The sequence below is a fragment of the Peromyscus californicus genome, unplaced genomic scaffold (genome assembly GCF_007827085.1).
Source record: "Peromyscus californicus insignis strain IS unplaced genomic scaffold, ASM782708v3 Scaffold_11__1_contigs__length_118956290, whole genome shotgun sequence".
Lineage (NCBI taxonomy): Eukaryota > Metazoa > Chordata > Mammalia > Rodentia > Cricetidae > Peromyscus > Peromyscus californicus.
In genome coordinates this window covers 115,094,632-115,118,019 of record NW_026294402.1, presented here as the reverse complement: position 1 = coordinate 115,118,019, position 23,388 = coordinate 115,094,632, and the positions used below count along the sequence as shown (strand labels likewise).

Sequence of the window (23,388 nt, the reverse complement as noted above, 5' to 3'; positions counted from 1 at the left end):
ACTGATGCCCGCACCCCCACACTATCACTGATGCCCACACCCCCACACTATCACTGATGCCCACACCCCCACACTATCACCGATGCCTGCACCCCCACATCATCACCACTGCAGTATTGAAGACTGCAGTCAGGGGCTGGAGAGACAGCTCAGCAGCTAAAGGCACCTGCTGTTCTTCCTGGACCCCATATCAGTTGCCAGCACCCATATCAGGCTGTTTACAACTACCTGTAAGTGGGGACTTGACCCCTACTTCTGGCCTCTGAGGACACCTGCGTTCACATGCATGTGCACACATAAAAACAAAACTGAGAAAACTTGAAAAAAATAATCTGTATTAAATTTTAAAATGCATTATCAGACGCTCATTCCAATTCTCTACTCCTGCATGTGTTACATGTCTCCTAGCATGCTTCTTCCTCGTGTGTGTGTGTGTGTGTGTGTGTGTGTGTAAGGTGGCACTTGTGCCAGGGTGCCCATGTGGAGGGTTAAAGGAAAACTTGAGAGAGTCAGTTCTCTCCTTCTACTGTGTGGACCCCAAGGAATGGAACTCAGGCCATATGGCTTGGTAACAAGCCATCTCACTGGCCCCCAGGCAGGTTACTTCTCATCACAACAGGCCAGTCAGGGGTTCCCAATCAACCTGCCAGCTCTCTAAGCCCAACAGACCTACAGTGCAGACCCAGCCATTGCTGTGAGTACAGGGGCCAGTGCTCTGTTCTCTACCCACACAGTCCTCAAGTGGATTCATCAAGATGAGCTTATGTGGCACCAGCTGCGGGTGGAAGGACCCACGAAAGTGCTAAGATGAAGCTGCAGAGGGCCGAGAAGGAATTCAACCCGGGGAAGTCTTCACTGCGGAAGGAAGGCCCTGGAAGATGAGCGTTATCTGGGCAGATGAGGAGGGTCCTCCAGATGCTGGCAGCAGCATGAGCAAAGGGCTGGAAGTCTGAATCAGCACAGCTCGAGGAAAGGCCAGGAGAGGCACAGCTGCAGGAGAGGCACCGGGCTCCTGCGGAGGAGCCTGAGCTAAGGCTGGATCACCCTGAGTCGGCTTCGTCTCCACGGAGTGCAGTTTCCGATGCTGAGCAAAGCTCCTGTACCACTTGAAAGCCTTCCCACACACCTTGCACGCATACGGCTTCTCCCCAGTGTGCACTGTCTGGTGCTGAAGGGAAGCCACTTTGTACGAGAAGGCCTTGCCACACTGCAGGCACTGGTAGGGCTTCTCCCCTGTGTGGACTCGCTGGTGGATGAGTAACTGGGACCTGTAACCAAACACTTTGCAGCACTCCTGGCACTGGAAGAGGCTCTCCCCCGTGTGCAGCCTCCGGTGCTGGAAGAAGGATGAGCTCCTCCCGAAGGCCCTGCCGCACTCCTGGCAGACGTAGGGCTTCTCTCTGCTGTGGACCATCTGGTGCTGGGTTAAGGATCTGTTGGAACTCAGACATTTCCCACACTGCTTACATTCATAGGGCCCCTCGCCAAGGTGATTCTTCTCGTGGATGACGCATTCATAGCTGAACTTGAATGCTTTGCCGCACTCTTTACATTTGAAGGGCTTTTCCCCAGTGTGACTCATCTGGTGGCGACGCAGCTTGGAGTTGAACCTGAAGATCTTCCCACATTCTCTGCATTCATAGCACTTCATGCCTCCTCGATGGGCCAGCTTTGGTTTGGAACTGAACATCTGCCTCCCTGTCCTGCTGTCCTCACCGGCACAGTGCTGAGCATCCGTTCTGAGCACCCTCCCCCTGGGCACTCTGCAGGCTGCTCTCTCTCCAGAGGCTTCCTGCTTCAAAGAGGGCTCTTCGTCCTTGGTCCAAGACTCAGCATCTAACCAATTCAAGCACAAGAATGGTAGTCCTTAGCCAGTGTCCAGGAAGAAAGCAGGACTCGTAAATAATCTCCCTGGGTGATTTTGAGGGACACACCTTTGAAATGGCCACAAGATCCGACAGAAAAGAATGAGGGGCTGGAGAGATGGACCCGCGGTTAAAAGCACCTGCGGTTCCTCCAGAGAACCTAAGTTCAGTTCCCAGCACCCACGTCAGGTAGCTCATAACTGGACTCTGCCATCACCCCAGCATGTGGTATGTACTTAACACACACACACATACACACAACAAATGAAAATAAATTTTTAGAAATTAAAAGAGAGAGAGAGGATGAGAGACAGTAAACCTTACTGATAAACAAAGGAGGAAACACTAGAAGCAACCAGGACAGGGTGGCCAGGATCTGCCCCCACAGAAGGCACGGAAAGGGAGCTATGGCAAGGAAAATGGGAAGGGAAGCAGGCAATGGGGGGCAGAGGGGGAAGAGGGGTCACCATAAGCACACAAACCACCTGAATAGACAGAAAAGCTGGATGGAGACCAAGGCCCAGAAGAGCAGGAAGAAATAAGGGACTGGGAAAAGCAGGGGCAGGTCATCGTTCTAGGAGGCCTCAGGTAGAGAAATACAACTCCCAGCGCCAATAGACCAGATACTCTCCAAATGAAGGAAATTCTAAGTGACACCAAGTAATCTTGTCTTCAAAAGCCTACATACTGCTTTGGGAGAAAAGTGATTTCTCTTGGAAAGGCGGCTGAATACAAGCTGACCTGCCAGCTGTGAGTCTGTGGAATCCCTGACAAGGGAGCTGGGCATACAAAATCCCAACATGCACTGGGAGCAGAGCTGGAACTCCAGTTTTCAAGCAGGGAAATCCAGGCTGGGAGGTCTAGGGGAGCCGGGAAGTGAGGTGCTGTGTGGGCGGTTATGGGGGGAGGACACGCCCAGCCTGTGCTCTGTTGTCCCATCTGTGATGAATACAACGCAAATCTAAAGAGCACAGCAAGTGGAAGTTTAAAAACAAGGCCACTCTTCCACCGCTGACGGCTTAAATGTGAAACCCTCACCTGTGGCAAAAATCAGTTTGGCTCACCAGGTAACGCCTCCTTTAACACCGCTGAATTCCATGTCTTTGCCATGCTTCATGAAGGCACAAGGAACTCTAAGTGGCGGATGGAAACAAAACTGTGGGCTGGAGAGATGGCTCAGAGGTTAAGAGCACCAACTGCTCTTCCAGAGGTCCTGAGTTCAATTCCCAGCAACCACAAAGTGGCTCTCAACCATCTGCAATGAGATCTGGCGCCCTCTTCTGTGTACATAATAAATAAATAAATAAATCTTTAAAAGAAAACAAAATTGCGTGGGAGTTCCTAGACGGCTGCCTTTGAACCCTGTGCCAGGGATCGGCTACAGGAGCTGCACACAGCTTGGGCTGCTCCTCCATGCTCAGGTCAGACCTGGGCTCACTAGGCACTCCCCTCACTAGAGCAACAGAAACCATTTTCCATAGAGCATCTAGGACTTACCAGGACTGCAGCCTCTTAGGCACTCTGAGGCCCAGGGATCTGTGGCCCAGGGCGCTTCTCCTCTCTCCAGCTGGGAGATGAGAATGGGTTTGGGAGCTGGACATTCAACTACAGAAGCAAAGGAGGAAAGATAGGTTGAGGACAGACTGGCCGTCTCAATGGGTTCCCGAGACCTCTATCAGCCCACCTCCGTTCGGGCTTGATTGGGAGAAGTGACTCCAGATGACAGAGCAGCACAGAGGAGTCTAACCTGGGCTCTATAATACAGCCAGAGGAATATGACTTGTCTCGGGAAAGAGCAATGACCTGGGCCTGGGCCTCAAGAGAGGAAGCACCCTCAGGAAGGATGCTGGTGCTGCTTCCCTGGGAGAGCCCATCCACAATAGGGGATTGTGGACACCAATTCTCTACCCCAGGTGGAAAGCTAGACAGAGGACTCCTTGGGGTGCCAAGAAGGCTCCCAGCCCTCAAGTAACTGAGCCACACTCTCACCTGGAGTAAGAGGGTGTCCAGGTAGAAAACCAAGGTTACCAGAGATGCCCATCAACCTAACTACCTCACCAGGTTGGGATCTAAGTCCTTACTACAGCTGTCCAACCTCAGGACCTGAGAATTCCCAGACTCCCTGAGGAGGCACCTGGGCTCTGACAAGGTCTTACCCAGAGAAGCCACATGGGCATAGTTCTCCAGCATCACATCCCTGTACAACGCCCTCTGCGCAGGCTGCAGGCTGTCCCACTGGCTCTGTGTAAAGTACACAGCCACATCCTCAAAGGTCACCAACTCCTGAAACAGCAAACTCCCGGTCAAGCTTGAGTGAGGGCAAGAGGGCTCTGAGGAGGCCTCATGGAAGAGCAGCCAGCACCACAGCCAGGAGCCCATGCACCAATGTTCCCACTTTCAAATGCGTCATCTACACAATCTGGGGTCTTCACTGCTATCCCAACCCACAGTCTAATATCCAGGGGTGCTCTCTTCCTGGTGACCACAGCAACCAGAAGGAATATATTTCTGGATTTACAGATGGACCCCCAAGGAACTACCATCCTGGTGAACTCCCGTCTGTTAGCTGGTCTGTCTGTCTGTCTTTTTTTTTTTTTTGCTTTTTTGTTTTTTGTTTGTTTTATTTTTGGCTTTTTGTTTTGTTTTGTTTTGTTTGTTTTTGAGACAGGGTTTCTCTGTGTAGTTTTGGTGCCTGTCCTGGAACTCACTCTGTAGACCAGGCTGGCCTTGAACTCACAGAGATCCGCCTGGCTTTGCCTCCTGAGTGCTGGGAATAAGGGTGTGTGCCACCACCGCCCAGCTACCTGGTGTTTCTTATGTAAAATAAATTTTTTATTAATACTTTGAGAATTTCATACATGCATTTTTGTTGCTAGAGGACCAGTCTCCAGCAGCTCAGGGCTCAAAGGGAATCCACAGAGTTGGCATTTACTATGACTTTTTTTTAATCTGAAGGGGTTAGGGAAAAAGACACACTCTCTTGATGGTTTCCTTCAGACCTTTTCTTTATTCTTTTGCATTTTCTATTCTTTATTTTCCTGGTGATTTCCTTCTCTCATTCTTGATGTTTTCCTTCTAACTCTATATGTATTCTTCCTTATTCTCTCTCTCTCTCTTTTCTTTTTTCTTTTGGTTTTTCAAGGCAGGACTTCTCTGTGTAGCCCTGGCTGTCCTGGAACTCACAATGTAGCCCAGGCTGGCCTTGAACTCACAGAGATCCACCTGGCTCTGCTTCCCGAGTGCTGGGATTAAAGGCGTGCGCCACCAGCACCGGATAGTCTATCATTCTTGATATTTTCCTTGTCTCTTGTTATTGATGTTTTTCTTTAACTCATTTTAACTCTATCTTTATGACACCTTATACACCTCAGCAAACTCTTTCAGGCAATATAGAAATTACAATGTGGCTACATTCTGGTTTTCAAGTGAATGATTACAATGAATACAAGACAAACAGTAAAAAAAACAGCATGTTTTCCATACCCCTTACATGATTAAACATTTTATGCATTACAGGTGAAAAACAAATTATCCCAAGAACTCATGTATATTCATACCCAAGCAACTTGTTACAGATTAACAGTGTGTAAGCAAGCAAGATATTCTTTTACTGGCAGGCTGTGTTTTGCAGTTATAAAGAAAGGACCAATCACTTTATTACGTGTCTTGAAAGGTAATCTTATAAGGAATCTTAAAGGAATCACAAACCTAAATTTTTATACATGAAAAACAATCAATCAGTTCTACTTTAAGTCTTTAGGGTGCATACCACTCATCAACAATTTTTTATATCAGGAAATTGAGGGCAGAAATGGGTATAAGGAATTAATCATCATCTTTGATCACCAACAAATCCTAGCAAGAAAGGCATATCAGCTAATGATAATCAGGCTGCTTTGTTCTTGTTCCCTGATCTTAATGAGTTCCTCACTCACAGGGCGGTAGTGGCCGACGCCTTTAATCCCAGCACTCAGGAGGCAGAGCCAGGCAGATCTTTGTGAGTTCAAGGCCAGCCTGGTCTACAGAGCGAGATCTAGGACAGGCACCAAAAATACATGGAGAAACCCTGTTTTGGAAAAAGAGTCCCACACTCAACTACACGCCTTTCTAAAACTTTAGATTGTCTTCTTGGGTTTTTCACCTCACAGCTATTTAACAAAAACATCTTAGTTTAACTTTAGGTTATTTTCAAAGCTTTGTTTCAGCTATGGTGCACTCTGAAACCTGTGAACACCCAACATTAAGATTAAAAGAATTTAGGCTAGCTGGACTACTGGAACTCAATTGTTTTTCTTAATCATTAACCTAAGCCACAGTCTGTATGGCTCCTCCTCAGTAGAAACTCATATGTTCTAGCTGTGTGACACTTCCTTGTTTTATTTTTAATTATCAAAACTCTATTTAAACTAACATTATTATTAATTAGACAGTATAGCTTAGGAAGAAATAATCTTCATAATAATCCACGGGTAAAAAGTCCCAGTAGAATGAGATGTTTCCATGAGATAAACAAGTTCCATTAAAGGCAGTGGGGATCTCCCCACACCCATTCACACCATACCAGATTCCAGAGAAAAGGCACAGCAGAAGCAAAAGGCATTCTGGAGTCTGTGGTCTCGGGGCCTTGCATATCTGAGATTCACCCATCAGGGATTCACCCCCTAGTGGGCTGGCACCCTGAAGTCAACTGCCATCTGCTGCTCCTGACATGGCCACCAGCAATGCATACCATGTATTTTGACCATATTCCCTCCTCAATCCTCCCCTAACTCCTCCTAGACCCACTCCTCACCCCTACCTCAACCCAATGTCCTATCATGTTTGTGTATTTCCCTCCAAGTCAGATCTGTGCTGCTCATGAGTTCACGGTGTGGTTGATTATCGGGGCCACACCCTTGAAGAAACTGATACTCCCTCCCCCAGAAAGCACCATCTGTTCATAGGTCCTCAGCTAGGGGTCAGGGAGCTCATGAGCGTCTCCCTCCTCCATGCTAGATGGCTGATTGGCTGGAGATCTTGTGCAGGTCTTGTGTGGGTCACTAAAGCTGTCACGGGTTCACCACTAAGGTGGCCCTGTCATGTCCAAAAGAGGGTTTCACCCTGGTTCCCCCTGACCTCTGGTTCTTACAATCTTTCCACATCTTCCATGATGGTCCCTGAATCCTGAGTGTGAGCTGGATGTCCCAAAGCTGAGCTTTGACCAGTTGTGAACTCCTGCACTCACCACCACTACCTCACAAAGTGCTTCCTCAGATACAGTCTGAGTGCTGCACTAATCTGTGGGCAGAGATATATACATTTAGAGGGCAGTTTCACTCTCTGGTGAGGTTCATCCCCTGGGTCTGTGGCCAGGTATGTGGTACTAGGCATGTGTTTCCTCCTGTGGAGCAACCCTTACAGCCAATCAGAAAGCCCCCCATAACATCACACCACTGTTGCAGACATGGGCATATCTTGCCATGCTGATCATTACTGTAGCTCACAACTGGGTAAGACTGTTGATGACCACACCCCCTACCCCAAGCATCCTACATAGTACCTTCTGGTACCAAGGAAACCAGCCAGCAGGAAGTAAGCTTCCTGATCAGTACCACCTTGATCTGTTCATGCCCTGTGACCAAAGCTGCCGCTGTCCTTCTACAGGATTGATTACAGTTGGCTATCACTACCCTGACTCCACCCACTACCATGCAGGAACTCAGCCTCATTTGTTTGTCCCCTAGCTTCTTTTCGGATTCCCCAGACCCACCACTGTGGAGCGCAAAAGACATCAGAAAAGCCAGTGCTTTGCAAACGGCATTTTCCTGCCTTGCGAGAAAACCGACTCTCTTCAAAAAAGTATGTGTGTTCTGCTTCCTTGGGACAACAGCTGTGTAACTGTGGGTCTGACCCCAATGGTGTCACACAACTAAATCTGAGTCACAAAACAGCAACAGCAAACGTTTCCTGAATTCGGTGACCAAAAAGTTAATATTAAATCAAACACGTAACAAGCCCAAGGTTTTCCCACATGTTGTAATGACTTCATTGCAGCCTCAGCTGTGAACACGGCATGACAAAAACCCAAAAAGTGTAGAGAGCACCCACAGGTCACAACAAACCTCGCTCCCAGCCAATTCCATCTTCCTGAGCCCCTCTCCTCCCCCAGAGGGCTCAGTGGGTAAAGGTATTTGCTGCCAGGCTTGACTACCTAGGTTCGATCCCTTGAACCCACATGGTACAAGAATTGACTCCTGGAGGTTGTCATCTGACCTCCACACACCCTCTGTGGCACACACACACACATGTATACACACACAAACAAGTGTGGGGGAAAAGTTAAAAGAAAACGCACACACAGAGAACATTGGTCTCTTCAGGACACATCCACAATGGATGAAGCCAACTCTTCAACAAGGTTTTGTGTTTTTTTATGGATGGATGTGTGATGGGGTCAGTCATACACGTGCAGTACTCCTACACACCAGAAGAGGGCATCAGCTCGCCTGGAAACGGCTGGCATTACAGGTGACTGAAATGCCCAGCAGGGATTTTGGAAGCAAACTTGTTCCTCTGAAGAGCAGGGAGTACTCTTAAACATCTCTCTAACACAAAGGTGCAACCCAGGCTGGCTCCCAACTCCTGACATTCCTGTTTCCGCCTCTTCAGCATACTCTCCTGGCGACGGATACCACAACCAGCTCAGTGAAGAACTTCCAACTTCAGCAAGTGACTCTCGTTTGCAGACACGATCTGAGCTTCCACACTCGGGGATGTATAGGCGTGGGTATCCTTTCCTCCACTAGTATCTGCAATGTGAGCCTTATCACTCTCGTTACGTATTTCCTCCATCACATATTTACATAGGCTACATACAGCCTGGTCAAAGGAACCCTTCAGGCTTTCGGATAACTGACAGCTAGTCTGAGGAGAAAGGAAGCTAACTCACCTGTGGCCAAGCGGTTTGAAGCATGACTGGTGTCCCTGGCTTCTTGCACTCTGTCTCCCGGCTTTGGATATGCGAGACCTTAGAAGCCAAGAGAACAGCAGGGGTGCTAGGGACCCTTCCCTGTTTCACTGAAGCCTGTGATGCTCGGGCTCCATAATTCCCACCGTGACACCCCCACCCAAGAGCCTTCCTGTCTCCCACGCAGGGCTACCGGGTCTGCACTCTGCAGGGTTTGCAGTGCGCTCACAGGGCACGAGGGTCTGACAGCACAGGGAGACTTTAAGGAACCCTGGAATGACGCCCCGCGCTCTGGGAGCGCCCCCAGGGCCCAGTTCCACCCCGGGGCGCGGGGGAACTCACATAAGACGGTCCGCTTGTGGCAGGCTGGGAGCACAGAAGGTCCCGCCGTGACCGGGTACTACCTCCAGCAGTAAACTGACGATCAACTCGCCGGAACCCTCTACACCCCAGAGCCCGCCACACCACCAACCCGGAAGCGCGAGCGCACGCAGGCCCCTCTAGGCCGCCCGGAGGCCTCATCTCAGTGGTACCGCGGCCCCACCACCCGACGTTCTGGCGGAGTAGACTGGTTGCTGTGTGCCTGAGCGCGTGCGCACTTGAGAGGGGCTAACACGCCCCTCGGGCTCCGAAGCGTGTGCACTGGGAAGGTCTGAGGGGTAGGTGTTGAGACATCTGGGCGCATGCGCTCTGGGACAGCAAGTGGCACACCTTTGCAGGAGGCTCTGCACATAAATTATACAAATTCGCTCAAGCTATTTCTCTGGCACCAATTTTAAATAGCAACATGGGGGGGGGGGGGGACAACCCACACTTCTACAAATAAAAATTAGACCATCAGTGCAGTTTCTTAGTTGATGTGGCAGGAAAGGATCCTGCGTTCAGAAGGCTCACTTCAGCTCCCGCAAATCTGACGCCCTCTTCTGGACTGCCTGGCACTGCACTCATGAGCACATACCCCCAGACACGTAATTTTAAAAAGTATTTTAATGATGGGGTTGGAGAAATGGCTCAGCAGTTAGTAGCACCTGCTCTTGCAAAGGACCAGCGTTCAATTCCAGCACCCACATGGTGGCTCACAACCATCTATAACTCCTGTTCCAGGAAACCCAACGCCCTTTTCTGGCTTCCAGGGACACCAGAAAGGAATGAGGTACACACACACACACACACACACACACACACACACACACACACACAAGCAAAACATTCATATGCATAAAAAAATAAACCTTTCTTTAAAATGGTAAAGCATTAGAAATTATAAAGCAGAAAATTAAAGTTTATTTCTCACTGGACATGGTGGTATACAACTGTAATGCCAGACCTTCAAAGGCCTAGATAGGAATGAGGAGTTCATGGCTAGGCTACACAAAACCCTTCCTCAAGCAAACTATTTTATGTTCAAGGGAAAAGCATGTGTGGTGGTTGAGAGCCTATGCTGAAGGCTAAGGCAGATGTCTGCTAGAGCTCAAGCTGGAAGCCAGAAAAGCAAACCAAGTGTGAGCCCATTTTCTGGAAGTTAGATGGTCCACTGCAGTCCCAAGGTTAAGGAATCCTTAATACTCAACCCAATCTTCATGCCCCTGACAACAAATCACTAAAGACCTGCTTTTGGAACTGCTTGCTCCCAGGCACCTCTTCTCCATGACCACTCATCCCACCTGCCTTGACCTCAGGTTACTCTACTAAACCCAGTCTGAGGTGCTAAATTCCTAGCCACCAGGATCAATGCAGTGAAGAACTGGCCCCTCCTGCAAACAGCCAGAGAAGCCAGCCTGAGTATACGTAGGTATCTGCTCTGGTGCAGGAATCAACCTGCTCCTTCCTAACAAATCATTTGGTAGTTGAAAGCAATACACATCCCGTCCACGCCCTCAGTGTGTGAACCAGGAATCCAGTAATGGCACGGCTGGAGATTCCGGTTCCGTGTTGTCCACTTTCCCACAACCCTTCACAGAGTGGGGATTTATTAAGGCAACTCCATGGAGTTAGTTACCCACTATACTTCCCCGCCTGCAATGCTCTGAAGAGGGTACCATTTCAGTCAGATTTGTGTTTTTTCTACTCAATTCCGTGGGGTGTGCTCAGAGCAATCATGATGGCTGAGACTGGAGAATCATAGTACTAATCTCAATTCTACTTTCTATCCATGTTCTAACTCCTTTCTCCCCATAATCGTCAACCCTAGAGACACATACACTCATGGGATCCAATGGATTGAGCTCGTCTTTTCTCTAGGCCATCAACCGTCCTGATTAGCAGCTAGCCCCAATGTGTACTCCAAAGTGCCTAGACGGGAGCATCTTCACGATCTTTCCCATCTGAAAGCCAATCAGAGCTGGCTAAACCCAACTGCCAGCTTTTATAACATGGCCTACCTCATAGTTCCACTTGTTACTTACCTTTTTGGGATGCTAAGTCTCAGTGTGTAGCCCTGGCTGGCCCGTGAGAGGTCTTCCTGCCTCTGTCTAGCTTATACCCTTTTTCTTTCCTTTGGCTTTGCAAGATGGGGTTTCAGGTGGGCAGTGGTGATGCACACCTTTAATCCCAGGAGAGGCAGGTTGATCTCTGAGTTGAGGGCAGCCTAGTAAACAGGGTAAGTTCCAGACATCCACGGCTCCACAGAGAAACCCTATCTTGAAAACAAACTGTCCTGAAACTCACTCTGTAGACCAGGCTGGCCTCAAACCCAAGAGATCTGCCTGCCTGAGCACTGGGAAATAAAGGTGTGCACCACCACCAGGCTCATGCCCCTTTCTTAAAAGGCTACTCAAGGGGCTGGAGAGATGGCTCAGAGGTTAAGAGCACTCATTGGCTGCTCTTCCAGAGGTCCTGAGTTCAACTCCCAGCAACCACATGATGGCTCACAACCATCAACAATGAGATCTGGTGCCCTCTTCTGGCCTGCAGGCCGAACACTCACTGTATACATAATAAATAAGTAAATCTTTAAAAAAACAAAACAAAACAAAGCTCTGTGAGGCTTTTATAAAAAAAAAAAAAAAAAAAAAAAAAAAAAGGCTACTCAAACTGCTCCAAATTGCACCATTTTCTAGGTATACCCTGGGAATCTGCCACCTCATGCAGTGGAACCAGAGCCCTCGAAAGCTGCTTAAAATGGCAGAACTACCCTCTTACCCCAAGTCATTTACAACTTGTATTCCAGTACCCCACTCTGCCTAGGTATAAACACTGGAGAACAGACTGAAAAGCCCCCAGCCTGCTGTAAATAATCCTACAAATGACCTATCCACTTCTCTTACAAATGACTTTCTGCAGATGCTTTTCTAGATTCCATGTCCTGCTTTTACAATGATCAAGCTTCCCTCCAATCAGCAACTTTCCTAGAAATATGCAAGCTTATTTTACAGTAAAAAAATTATCAAAATCCTGCAATGAAAAGACCCCCCCCCAAAACAAGATAGGAAAAGAACTCTACCACTAAGCTATGGCCCAGCCCCACTAGCTCTAAAGAATCTTACTAGACTGACTCAAAGTGATGGAATTCCACCTGTTTGTGAGAAATAATTTATATGTACAAGGGACAGCCACACTGTTCTGTCATGGTACCTGTGCATACAGGTTCAGTGTGACTGTGGATGTATACTATTAAGGCCTGGGTAGAGTGAGTTTAACTGATCCTATTTACACCCCATCAACCTGTCTTCTAATATCCACTCAGCAACAAGCTTTGAGTCCACACGAGATCTGCCAACATGTCAAAAAGAACCTTTATTCCTTTGCAGTTTCATGCTTTCTTGCCAGCTGCCTTTGAAGCAGGTGCTTTCTGGGCTGGGGTCTTCTGAGCCTTCTGACCTTTAGCAGGAGGAGCTGCCTTCTGGCCGGCAGCCTTCTGGCCTGTAGCCTTCTGGGCCGCAGCCTTCTTGCCTGGTCCTGTCGCCTTCTTGGTCGGAACTTTAGCAGCAGCTGCCGCTGCGGCTGCTGCTGCAGCAATGGCAGCCTTAGCAACAGGTGCTTTTTTGGGAGAAGCTTTCAGGAGAGCAGCTCTTTGAAGTTTCTTCACTTCAGTCTTGATTATTCTGTTCCTCTGGGGGGAATAAACAAATGAGAGCATTCAGGGCAGGGATGCACACAACTTGCTTTATGCCCATTGTTTAGAAAAGAATTAAAATGCTTCTTCCACACAACTAAATTTAAATATACTATTTTACAGTCTTTATTGTGTGTGCATGATGTAAGGACAATTCTGTGGACCAGTTCTCTCCTTCCACTGTGTAGTCCCCACACTCAAAGCCAGGTCATAGGCCAGCGCCCTTCCCCTGAGCAGTTCTACCCATTGAGGTCTCTCGCTGGCCCCAACTGACAATTTCAGGAATTGTGAAATTCAACTGCACAAAGTACCATCAAACACGGACTGGCCACTGTCTCCTTATACCCTACACAGAACACAAAACATACATCTAAAAACTCACCATTTTCTTTGCCTTCATGACTTTGAAACGATCAAAATCTGTCATCTTGGCTTTCTGTTTAAAAAAAAAAAAAAAAAAAAGATGATCTCTCCTGTCATTCATCAGCATGCACCCGACCCTCCAGAACTCAAAAGCTTTATGCTATTACCCTTTCTCTGGCATCAATCTTCTTGGCCCATCTTGTGGCTGCCCATTTTGCATTGATATCTGCCTTCTCCCAAGCCTTTCGTACATACTTCTGGCGGGCACTATAAAGAGCAAGTCCACGTACATATTAATGAATCAGCTCCATAGCTACAAACCCAAGGACAACATTGCCCTCTTGTCACACCCAACTTTAGCTGTCTTCATAACACATAGGCACACTAGACAACGTCCAAAAAAATTAATTTCCAAGATAGGAAAAATCACCTCTGAACACATTTACTACTTACATAGTACATGTGCATAAAACCATGTCTTTTTGTAATGAACAAAAGCTGCTCCTTACACCTGTTTATATTGTGTACATTAACTTGGCCAAGTTTCTTACCCACCAAAACTCTATCACTGCTGTTACCCCTTAGACTCCCCTGTAATCACTCCAGTGTATGGTGACTGCAACTACCCCCACCCTGAACTGCACTTGTCTCCCAAACCTGATCTACTGTGGTGGCACACTACAGAGGATGCTTCCGTGCACCAACCACACAGCAAGGCAGGACAGGGTTCTAATTTACATTCCTCCACCCCCTCCCCAAAAACCCAGTTCTGTTGCCTTCATTTCTTATGTTAAATACTTAGTAACCGGCACACCACATGTCCATCAAATCATTGGCAAGATTTCTGCACTGTCAGGCAGGGCATTGTAGCACACACTACCTCCATCACCAAGGGAGGCCAAGGCAGAAGACTGCCAAGTCTGGGCTATACACAGCGGAAAACTACCTTAACACCAAAAGCATACAAATTAAAAACACCAAAGGCCAATGTGGTGCTTGCCCAGCATGAATGGAGCCACAGGTATGATTCTGTTCTGCCAACAGCAGTAATAACACAGCAAAGTGACTCTGGGAACAAGAGGAGGCATTCTCATTGAGCTTTGTGAAAACAGAGGAAAGGAAAAGAAAGCAAATATGGACAACTCCCATGATGGTAAAATGACTGGGTGATTTTAAGTAATTAAGGTCTGTTTGCTAAATGTAGATTCCATTTTCTGAGTTGGTTCCAAACCTTCTGTATTGTCTGTATATTCTCAAAGGGAAAATAGACAGAGCAGGGTGTTACCTGTGTGGGAACTTGAGGATGAAGTCAGTGAGCTGCATGCACTTGAAAGGCATGGCCTGCCTCCTCACCCGAGTGCAAGGGCCATCCACTAAAGCCTAGAATACAAAACCAAGGATCTCAGGTGGGCACCTCAAAGTCAAAATGGCCCCAACTATAAAACTTCCTGTCCTTTTCAGAACTAAATGTATACTACTATTCAAATAAAGCAAACACGCCTTCTGTGAGCTCAACGTCCCACCTTCGTTGTGTTTTGTTCAGACAGGTAGCCCAAGCTGAGGGCAAACTCTTGGTTCCCCTACTTCCACCTCCCAGAGGCTAAGACTACAGAAGCCACCACACCTAACAACTTCAGGGCTGGGAATCAACTCCAGGGTCTCAAGTAAGCACTCTACCAACAGAGATTCAGCTCCAGCCCCTCTGAACTCCTTTTACAGTTACCTCATTTAAGCTCGCCTGCACTTTGGTGATGACTAAAACATCTTCCTAGTTGATCTGGTGAGGGGTCATCTAAGATGAACTAACTCCAATCTGTGCTTTCAGACCCCTGTGTCCAGTGTTTCCTCAAAGGTAAAGGTTTAGCCTAAAGAACCCCACCCGAGGACGATCTACCATGCCGTCCAACTTACTGCCACATTAAATAAAAGGTCGTGAAACACTTTCTCACACCTACCCTGTTCTGGTCAATAACATCTACAATCGCCACCAGCTTTCCTGCATGAGGCCCAAAGGACACGTAGGCCACCCGGCCAACCTCCACGAAGCGCCTGAACACCTAAAACAGGAAGAAAAGGGGTTGGCTTTAAAGATTCCAAGTCCGCAGCTTACCGGCAACATAAGGCTCAGAGCCACCCAGAGGCCGGATCTGCACTTAATAACCAGCCTTTCTTCTCGGCCTAAAATATCCTGTAGCCACTTTCCCACCATACAAGTTCCCCGGATTCGCTCTTACCCATCCTCGAAACTCTCCCGCCTTCTACGCTCCCTTTAATGTCCGTGTGATAAACTCATTGATCGAGTTTGACCCACTCTCCGGATCACTTTTTCCTGAGTTTTAAAAAGGCCGAGGCCGCAGCAGCGCCGCCTCCGCGGAGCCGCGGGCCCGGCAACTCCCCGCCACTGCGCACGCGTGGCCCAGGCGCCCGGCGGGGCCCTCCACGCGACCGCGAGCCGCGCTCCCCAGGGGCTGGATTCCGCGCCCCGCCGCCTCCCCGCGCGCGGCCTGGGTCACGCGGAGCCACCCCACGCCGCGGCTCGCCTGCCCGGAGCGGAGGACGAGCGCCAGGACAGCCGTGCTCGGAGCGCTCGGCAGACACACTCACCATGTTAGCGGCGTTCAGCGAGAAGGAAGAAGCCCCGCCCGGTCGTGCGCATGTGTCGGCGGAAGCTCCGCCCCGACGTCCGACGTAGCCACCGATTGGTCGAGGGGGACGTGCGTGCGTTTGCGCATGCTCGGTGGGTAAAACCATGGCGGTGGCGTCTCCGTTCAGGTTGCATTTTCTCGAACACGTGCAGTGAAGTTGGCATTCTAGTTTACCTTTTTTGTTTGTTTGGTTTGGTTTGAGACAAGGTCTCTCAGTGTTTGCCTTCCACTCTATATAGTCTAGGCAGGCCCAATGCTGGCATGACAGGACGGTCACCCCTGAGAACTAGGGAGAGGAAGGACATAGGGCCTGTGCTTTTTCTGTTCAAACTGTTCGCACCCCATTTCACTTTTCTTTTCTTTTTCTTTTTCTCTTTCTTTTCTTTTCTTTTTTTTTTTTTGGTTTTTCGAGACAGGGTTTCTCTGTGCAGCTTTGCGCCTTTCCTGGATCTCGCTCTGTAGACCAGGCTGGCCTCGAACTCACAGAGATCCGCCTGGCTCTGCCTCCCGAGTGCTGGGATTAAAGGCGTGCGCCACCACCGCCCGGCCACTTTTCTTATATAAAATCAACCGAGTGATATATATATAATATAATATACACCCCCTTAATGCCCGTACTCGGAAGGCAGAGGCAGAAACAGTTCCAGGCCAGTTTCCTCTGGAAACTGAGTTCTGTGCCAGCCAGAGCTATATTTGTTTTTTTTTGTTTTTGTTTTTTTTTTTTTTTTTTTTTTGGGTTTTCGAGACAGGGTTTCTCTGTGTAGCTTTGCGCCTTTCCTGGGACTCACTTGGTAGCCCAGGCTGGCCTCGAACTCACAGAGATCCGCCTGGCTCTGCCTCCCGAGTGCTGGGATTAAAGGCGTGCGCCACCACCGCCCGGCTGAGACCCTGTTTTTTTTTTTGTTTTTTTTGTTTTTTTTATTTATTTATTATGTACACAGTATTTTGCCTGCATGTGTCCCTGCAGGCCAGAAGAGGGCACCAGATCTCATTATAAGTGGTTGTGAGCCACCATGTGGTTGCTGGGAATTGAACTCAGGACCTCTGGAAGAGCGGTCGGTGCTCTTAACCACTGAGCCATCTCTCCAGCCCTGAGACCCTGTTTTAAAAAACAAAAATACGGGACGCTGGGAACACAAGAAGGTGGTGGTTGGGTCCAGAATCCCAGATCTCCGGATCTTAGTGTGTCGTGCTTCTTTTACAAACCTTCGGTTGGGTCATTTGGGAAGAAATCGTCCCCTCCACCCTTTCATGTTGTTCCGTTTGCATTTATTTATGTATGCTTGTGTGAGGGGGCGAGTGCCACTGGGCATGCGTATGTGGAGGTCAGTACGTGTGGGAATTGGTTGTCTGCTTCCGCAATGTAGGTCCCTGGGACTGAACTCGGGTTATCAGACCTGGCAGCAAGCCTCTTTCCCCGCTGGGTCATATCACTGGCCCGAATTACATAATTTTCAAAGACATGACAAGAATGGCCATATCAGTACTTTTTCTTTCTTTTGTTGTTTTGTTTAGATTTTTGTTAGTTTCTTTTGAGACAAGGCCTCTCTATGTAACCCTGGCTATCCTGGAACTAGGTAGACCAGGCTGGCCATGAACTCACAGAGATCCATCTGCCTCTGCCTCACAAGTGCTATGATTAAAGGCATGGGCCACCATGCCTGACCCTTTTTATTTTTCTAATCATGCAAACTGGGAACTATAGAAACCTATGAACAAGAGAATGGATAACTTTTTGGTAGCCTGTAACAACAAAGTCTCCGAGACTTTGGAACAATGAGGGTGAAATTCACACAGAGCCCTGAGTGAAGTAAACAGATATGAAAAATATACACTGTATTGTTTTATTTTACATAAAATTCACAACTGGCAAACCTTGAATGTCAGAAGTATGGATTGTGGCTCTGGGAGGTGACTCGTGGGTAAAGCATATAACCACAGGTCAGAAGTTCGAATCTCTAACACCCTATAAATATGCTATGAGTGTGGTGGCTTCCCTATAATCCCAGCCCTCAGGAGGCTGAGACAGTTGGATCCCAGAGGCTCACTGGCCCAAGAACCTAGCCTACTTGGTAAGTTCCAAGTCCCACAACAGACCTTGTCTCAAAAAATAAGTGGAAAGCAATGAAGAAGATGCCTGTCGGCAACTTCTGGCTTTTACAGCGAACAACTGAACATGCAGGTACACACATGTGGGAACAAGCAAGCAAAATAACAAAACAAACTAGTATCAGTCTTGTTTCTCCGTGGTGCAGGCCACGGTTGCTGGAGGTAGCAGGCTTCTGCGCTTCTGGTCATGCTGTCCCTTCATCCCGCCGGTACGATACAGGAGGGTTTACATCCCGCCGGTACGATACAGGAGGGTTTACATCCCGCCAGTACGATGATACAGGAGGGTTTACACCCCGCCGGTACGATACAGGAGGGCTTACTTTATGCAGACGAAGATCTCCCCGTGGTAGTTGTGTCCTTTTTTCTCCAAGTGTGTATTAACTTAAAAATTTTTTTTGAAGAGAAAAAACCTTTTTCTTCTTGATGAGAGTTCCCTGGCCCTACTGTAACCAGAGAATGAAACGCAGGAGGGGAGGGCCGAGATGGTGACATCCATTGATATAGTGAACACACTTTGGGAAACACTGAGGAAATCCTTCAGTTTACAGGACTTTTCCATGATGGTGCAGTTGGGTTATGTCACTCCGTTCCCATCCATTCAGTGTTCTCTTCTACCCACTGACCTACAGCAGGGACGGCAGAGCCTGGAGTCCAAGGCCCTCCATCATCTCACCCGGACACCCTCCGCTGTTTTAATATTTTGGTTTTTTTTTTCCTTCAAGAAAGACCAGAGCACATCCTTGAAGGGATGTCTCAAGACCTTTGCCAAGAAGCAGCAGTCTGCTTCAGATTTCTCCCAAGCTCTGTTTCATTGACAAGGTAACTTTTTCCAAGCACGTCTCACCTTTGCTCTAGTGCAACAGTTCTGAACCTGTGGGTCGCCACCTCATTGAGAATGAAAGACTCTTTCACAAGGGTCACCATCGGAAAACACAGATATCTACATTACGATTCATAACAGCAGCAAAATTACAGTTATGAAGTAGCAACAAAAATAATGTTATGGTTGGGAATCACCACAACATGAGGAACTGCATTAAAGGACTACAGCATTAAGAAGGTTGAGAACCTTATGAATCATAATGTAAATATCTGATATGCAAGATATCTGATATTCAACCCAGACCCCAAGACCTACAGGTTGAAAATGGCTGCACTACAGTGAGACAGTAATCAAGATACCAGCTACAGCCCTCTGGAACCAGCTAGCCAGACAGAGCACGCGCAGTCACTGTAAGGAAGAGCATGTGACGTTTACACCGGGAGTCAAGATGGTGGCCACCAAGCTCTGGTTCCTTGGACCTCTGCCCAATGCCCATCAAAAGGCAGGCGAGGGGCTGGAGAGATGGCTTAGCGGAATTCCGTTCCCAGTATCCACATCAGGTAGCCCACTACTACCTGTAACTCCAACCCCAGAGGATCTGACGCCTCTGGCCTCCAACCACACATGCACATAAATAAAAATTTAAAAAAGAAAAGGAAAGAAGGAAGGAAGGGAGGGAGGGAGGGAGGGAGGGAGGGAGGAAGGAAGGAAGAAAGAAAGAAAGAAAGAAAAAGAAAGGAAGGAAGAAAGAGAAAGGCTGGCGGGGCTGGCACCTACTACAAGGGAAGCCCTGGGAGTGCTCAGGAGATTTCAGCAGCTGTCCTTGTTATCTGGTCCCATCCCTTGCTTGTTGAAGAGGTCCAGGTAGAAGACAGCAGGCACCCTGCCCAGCTTATCACAGGCCTGATGCCCCAAAGCTTCTGCCAACGGCTGCTCTGGGGGTGTACCCCGGATTTCCTACTCGCTGGGGATGGAGGAAATATTTGAAGCCTCAAAGAGAAAAAAAAGTCTGTGCCAGAAGTGAACCCAAAGCTACCCTGCCCTGACTGCTCCCCTTTAAAAGATGTGTACTTATTATGAACAGCTGTGCACATCCATCTGTGCACCTGGAAGGTAGAGGTCAGTGCAGAGTGCCCCAGTTTGCTTTCTAGTGTGGTGAGAAAACACGTGCCCAAAAGCAACTGTTAAGAGCCAAAGTTACATTTTACATTTTAATTACTGTATCTAAGAGCTCCATAAAGAAAAATGCCTGTAACATGTAAGTCCCTTGTCCAAGAACAGACAGTTCCTGAAATGCTGGAGGCTATTGTTTATGGGAGATAACAAACCACATGTTTTCACTCCCCTAAACAGATTTGTTTGACTCAACTACCGCAGATGTGCTTGATCACATGTGTACGTAGGTGGATATGTCAGGGTATGTGCTTGCCCGATTGGACCTGATGGGAAATACAGTGGCCTTTTAAAGCCTCTGCAAGGCATGACTCGTGGCCATTTTCTGGGAACCCAGAGATGAACCTGGCTAGAGACTCCATCAACCTGGCCAGTATTGAATTAAAGCTTGCTTCAGATTTGGCTTTAAAATGTGGTAGCAGTCTTTTTCTCGGCCGGTGGAATTAACACAGCTAGAGGAGGAAAGGGTTTATTTGGCTGACACCTTACAGTCCACCCTGAAGGGAAGCCAGGGCAGGAACCTGGAGGCCAGAACTGAAGCAGATGTTGTAGAGGAACACAACATCATCTTGGCTTGCTCAGTCTACTTTCTCACACACCCCAGGACCACCTGTCCAGGGGTGAAGCAGTCCCTGTGAGCTGGGCCCTCCCGAATTAACACCGATTAAGAAAATGTTCCACAGACTTGGCTCTTACAGAGCGAGGGTCCCTCTTCCGATGGTCCTAGCTTGTGTCAAGTGGACAAAAATAAAGTGGTATACTGGGTCCCTCCCGCAGTCGTTCTTCCCTCCATTTTCTGAGACAGAGTGTCTCACTGAACCCGGTTTGCCAGTTCTGCTAGCTGGCCACTGAGCCCCAGAAGTGCACTTATCTCCACCTCCCTGGCATGAGCATGGCCACTCAGTCCACCAGTAGTAACTCTTCATGTGTGTGATGGGGATTCAAATTCAGGCCTTTATGGATATCAAGCACTTTACCCACTTTGTACTAACGTGAGGTGGGGGAGGTCACCTTGGAGGCCCCAGATACACCTTGGAGTATCCAATCCCCTAAGGCTAGAGGTACAAGGAGTTGGACCTGAAAGGTAAGCTAATTCTCTGCAAGAGCATCAAGAAAGCACTCAGCTTCGGAGTCATCTCTGCAGCCCCAACAAGCCCCGTTTCAGACAATTCCTTAATTGTTATTTTATTTTATGTATATGATTGTTTGCTTGTATTTCTGAGCACCAAGTGCAAACAAACGTAGTACCTGCAGAGGCCAGAAGAGGGCATCACATCCCTTGGAACTGGAGTTTTACAGAAGGTGATGAGCTGCTATGTAGGTCCTCTGCAAGAGCAGAAAGAACTAGTAACCACTGAGCAATCTCTCCAGCCCCTCTGAAGAACCCTCATCTTGAGAACAAGAGTGGAGAGTGAAGTGGTGCTGTGTGAGAAATCTCAGGGAAAGCTTTCTGGCAGGGCAGAGAGCTGAGGGAAGGATATTACAGGCAAGAGTGACTGAGAATCCTTGTCACCCTGCAACGCATGCACAAGGCCCTCTCCATCCTGGGCCTGGGCCTGTTTGCATTACCCAGAGGGCAGGGGAGAGGGTAGGGGTAAGAGAGGTGCTCCGGAAGACTGACGGGACTTGACTGGGCTAGCTCCAATGAGTGTTCCTCAGAAGCTTGTTTTGAGTTCTGTTATCTGCTCACAGTGGCTGTCCTGACCCTGTAGTCTGGTGTAGACAGAGCATACAGAACCTGGATTGTTAGGAGAACTGGGTCCTGGAAGCTTTCCTGCAGGAGGGTTGAGGGATGAAGCTGGAAATAAGCAGCAGGTGGATTAGGAATGTGACTCAGTGGTAAGAGAGATACATGAGAACCTGGGTTCAAACCTCAAACACTGCCCAAATTATTGCATTTAAAGCCAGTCACAGTTGATCCATAAGAAAACATGTGTGTGTGGTTTTTTGTTTGTTTATTTTGTTTTGTTTTTCCAGACAGGGTTTCTCTGTGTAGTTTTGGTGCTTGTCCTGGATCTCGCTCTGTAGACCAGGCTGGCCTCGAACTTACAGAGATCTGCCTGGGATTAAAAGCATGCGCTGCCACCACCCAGCTCTCATGTGTTGTTCTTTTTTATTTTATTTTATTTTTTAAGATTTATTTATTTATGGGGCTGGAGAATTGTCTCAGTGGTTAAGAGCACCAACTGCTCTTTCAAAGGTCTTGAGTTCAAGTCTCAGCAACCACATGGTAGCTCACAACCACCTGTAATGAGATCTGGTGCCCTCTTCTGGCCTGCAGGGACACATGCAGGCAGAATACTGTATATATAATAAATAAATCTTAAAAAAAAAAAAAGACTTCATATTTAAAAAAACAAAACAAACACAAGTGGCCATTTATAGTTCCTTGATTTTTATTAGAGCATAAAAATTTTAGAGGAAAGCTTTAGGTGAAATTTCAAGTTCTCTTTTTACAAAGCAAAACTATTGTGTATAAGCTGTGTGTGGCGGTGGGTGCACGGCTGTCATCCCAGCATGCAGGAGGCTGGGGTAGAAAGTGCCAAGAGCTTGAGACTGGGCTGGGATGTACAGCAAGTACCAGCAGGGCTGCATGGCAACTTGCTCAAAACCAAAACATGGGCTGGGGAGGTGACTTAGTTGGGAATGTGCTTGCCACATGAGCATGAGGACCTGAGTTCAACTCCTGGAACCTGAGAGAGAGAAAGAGAGAGAGAGAGAGAGAGAGAGAGAGAGAGAGAGAGAGAGAGAGAGAGAGAGAGAGAGAGAGAAAGCGCTAGCCAGGCATGATAGACTTGTGATCCCAGTGCTCGGGGTTGGGTGTGAGGCTGATGAATCCCTGGGCTCCATGGTCCAGAGAGAGAGAGAGAGAGAGAGAGAGAGAGAGAGAGAGAGAGAGAGAGAGAGAGAGGAGAGGGAGAGGGAGAGGGAGAGGGAGAGGGAGAGGGAGAGGGAGAGGGAGAGGAGAGAGGGAGAGGGAGAGGGAGAGGGAGAGGGAGAGAGAGAGAGAGAGAGAGAGAGAGAGAGAGAGAGAGAGAGAGCCAGGCATGATAGAATTGTGATCCCAGTGTTGGGGGTTGGGTGTGAGGCTGATGAATCCCTGGGCTCCATGGCCCAGCCAGCTGGACATGCAGTGAGCTGGCTCAGTTAGTTCTGCCCACTGCCCCGCACACACCTCGGACTGGCTCAGTAGTTCTGCGCTCTGCCCCTCTGGCTGTGTGGTATTGGCTAGATTAGCCTCTAACCTCTTTTCCACTGTGAAATTTCAAAGCTGTTTGCACACTGAGTGTGGTGGTGCACACTTGCAATCCCAGCTATTCCAGAGGCTGAGGTGGGAGCAACAGGCTGGGCTGTACCAATGTGCACAGGTCTGAGTTGAGATCAGATGTGAATGTGTGAAAAACAGT

General features: G+C 48.3%; 2 protein-coding genes across 14 annotated transcripts in view; both read right to left on the bottom strand.

The window, feature by feature from the left end:
• The window catches only part of LOC128101416 (zinc finger protein 621-like), a 43,456-nt gene extending 31,629 nt beyond the window's left edge, over window positions 1–11,827 (bottom strand). For 7 of the 13 annotated variants that reach the window (XR_008215090.1, XR_008215089.1, XR_008215087.1 and 4 more), the window contains exons 1-5: window positions 9,154–9,271; window positions 8,794–8,871; window positions 4,022–4,148; window positions 3,363–3,470; window positions 796–1,836 (exon numbers count right to left, since the gene is read on the bottom strand). Coding sequence is in view for 1 of the 13 variants with exons in the window: in XM_052724528.1 (XP_052580488.1) it covers window positions 836–1,836; window positions 3,363–3,470; window positions 4,022–4,148; window positions 8,794–8,817 (1,260 nt within the window). In the remaining 12 variants the exon portion in view is untranslated. The other 6 variants (XR_008215097.1, XR_008215095.1, XR_008215094.1 and 3 more) reach the window with 5 other exon arrangements.
• Window positions 11,828–12,523: 696 nt separating this feature from the next.
• Rpl14 (ribosomal protein L14) lies at window positions 12,524–15,961 on the bottom strand. The gene is made up of 6 exons (XM_052724564.1): window positions 15,833–15,961; window positions 15,184–15,285; window positions 14,514–14,608; window positions 13,396–13,495; window positions 13,248–13,301; window positions 12,524–12,862 (listed from the first exon to the last, which is right to left on the bottom strand). The coding sequence occupies exons 1-6, from the start codon at window positions 15,833–15,835 to the stop codon at window positions 12,563–12,565; spliced, it is 654 nt and encodes a 217-aa protein (XP_052580524.1). The 5' UTR covers window positions 15,836–15,961; the 3' UTR covers window positions 12,524–12,562.
• Between the last annotated feature and the right edge of the window lie 7,427 nt (window positions 15,962–23,388).

Coding starts and splice junctions, on each gene's coding strand:
- Rpl14 (XM_052724564.1), bottom strand. Junction 14,609..15,183: donor ATGTTATTGACCAGAACAGG/GTAGGTGTGAGA, acceptor TTTGTATTCTAG/GCTTTAGTGGATGGCCCTTG. Junction 12,863..13,247: donor TCATGAAGGCAAAGAAAATG/GTGAGTTTTTAG, acceptor TATTCCCCCCAG/AGGAACAGAATAATCAAGAC.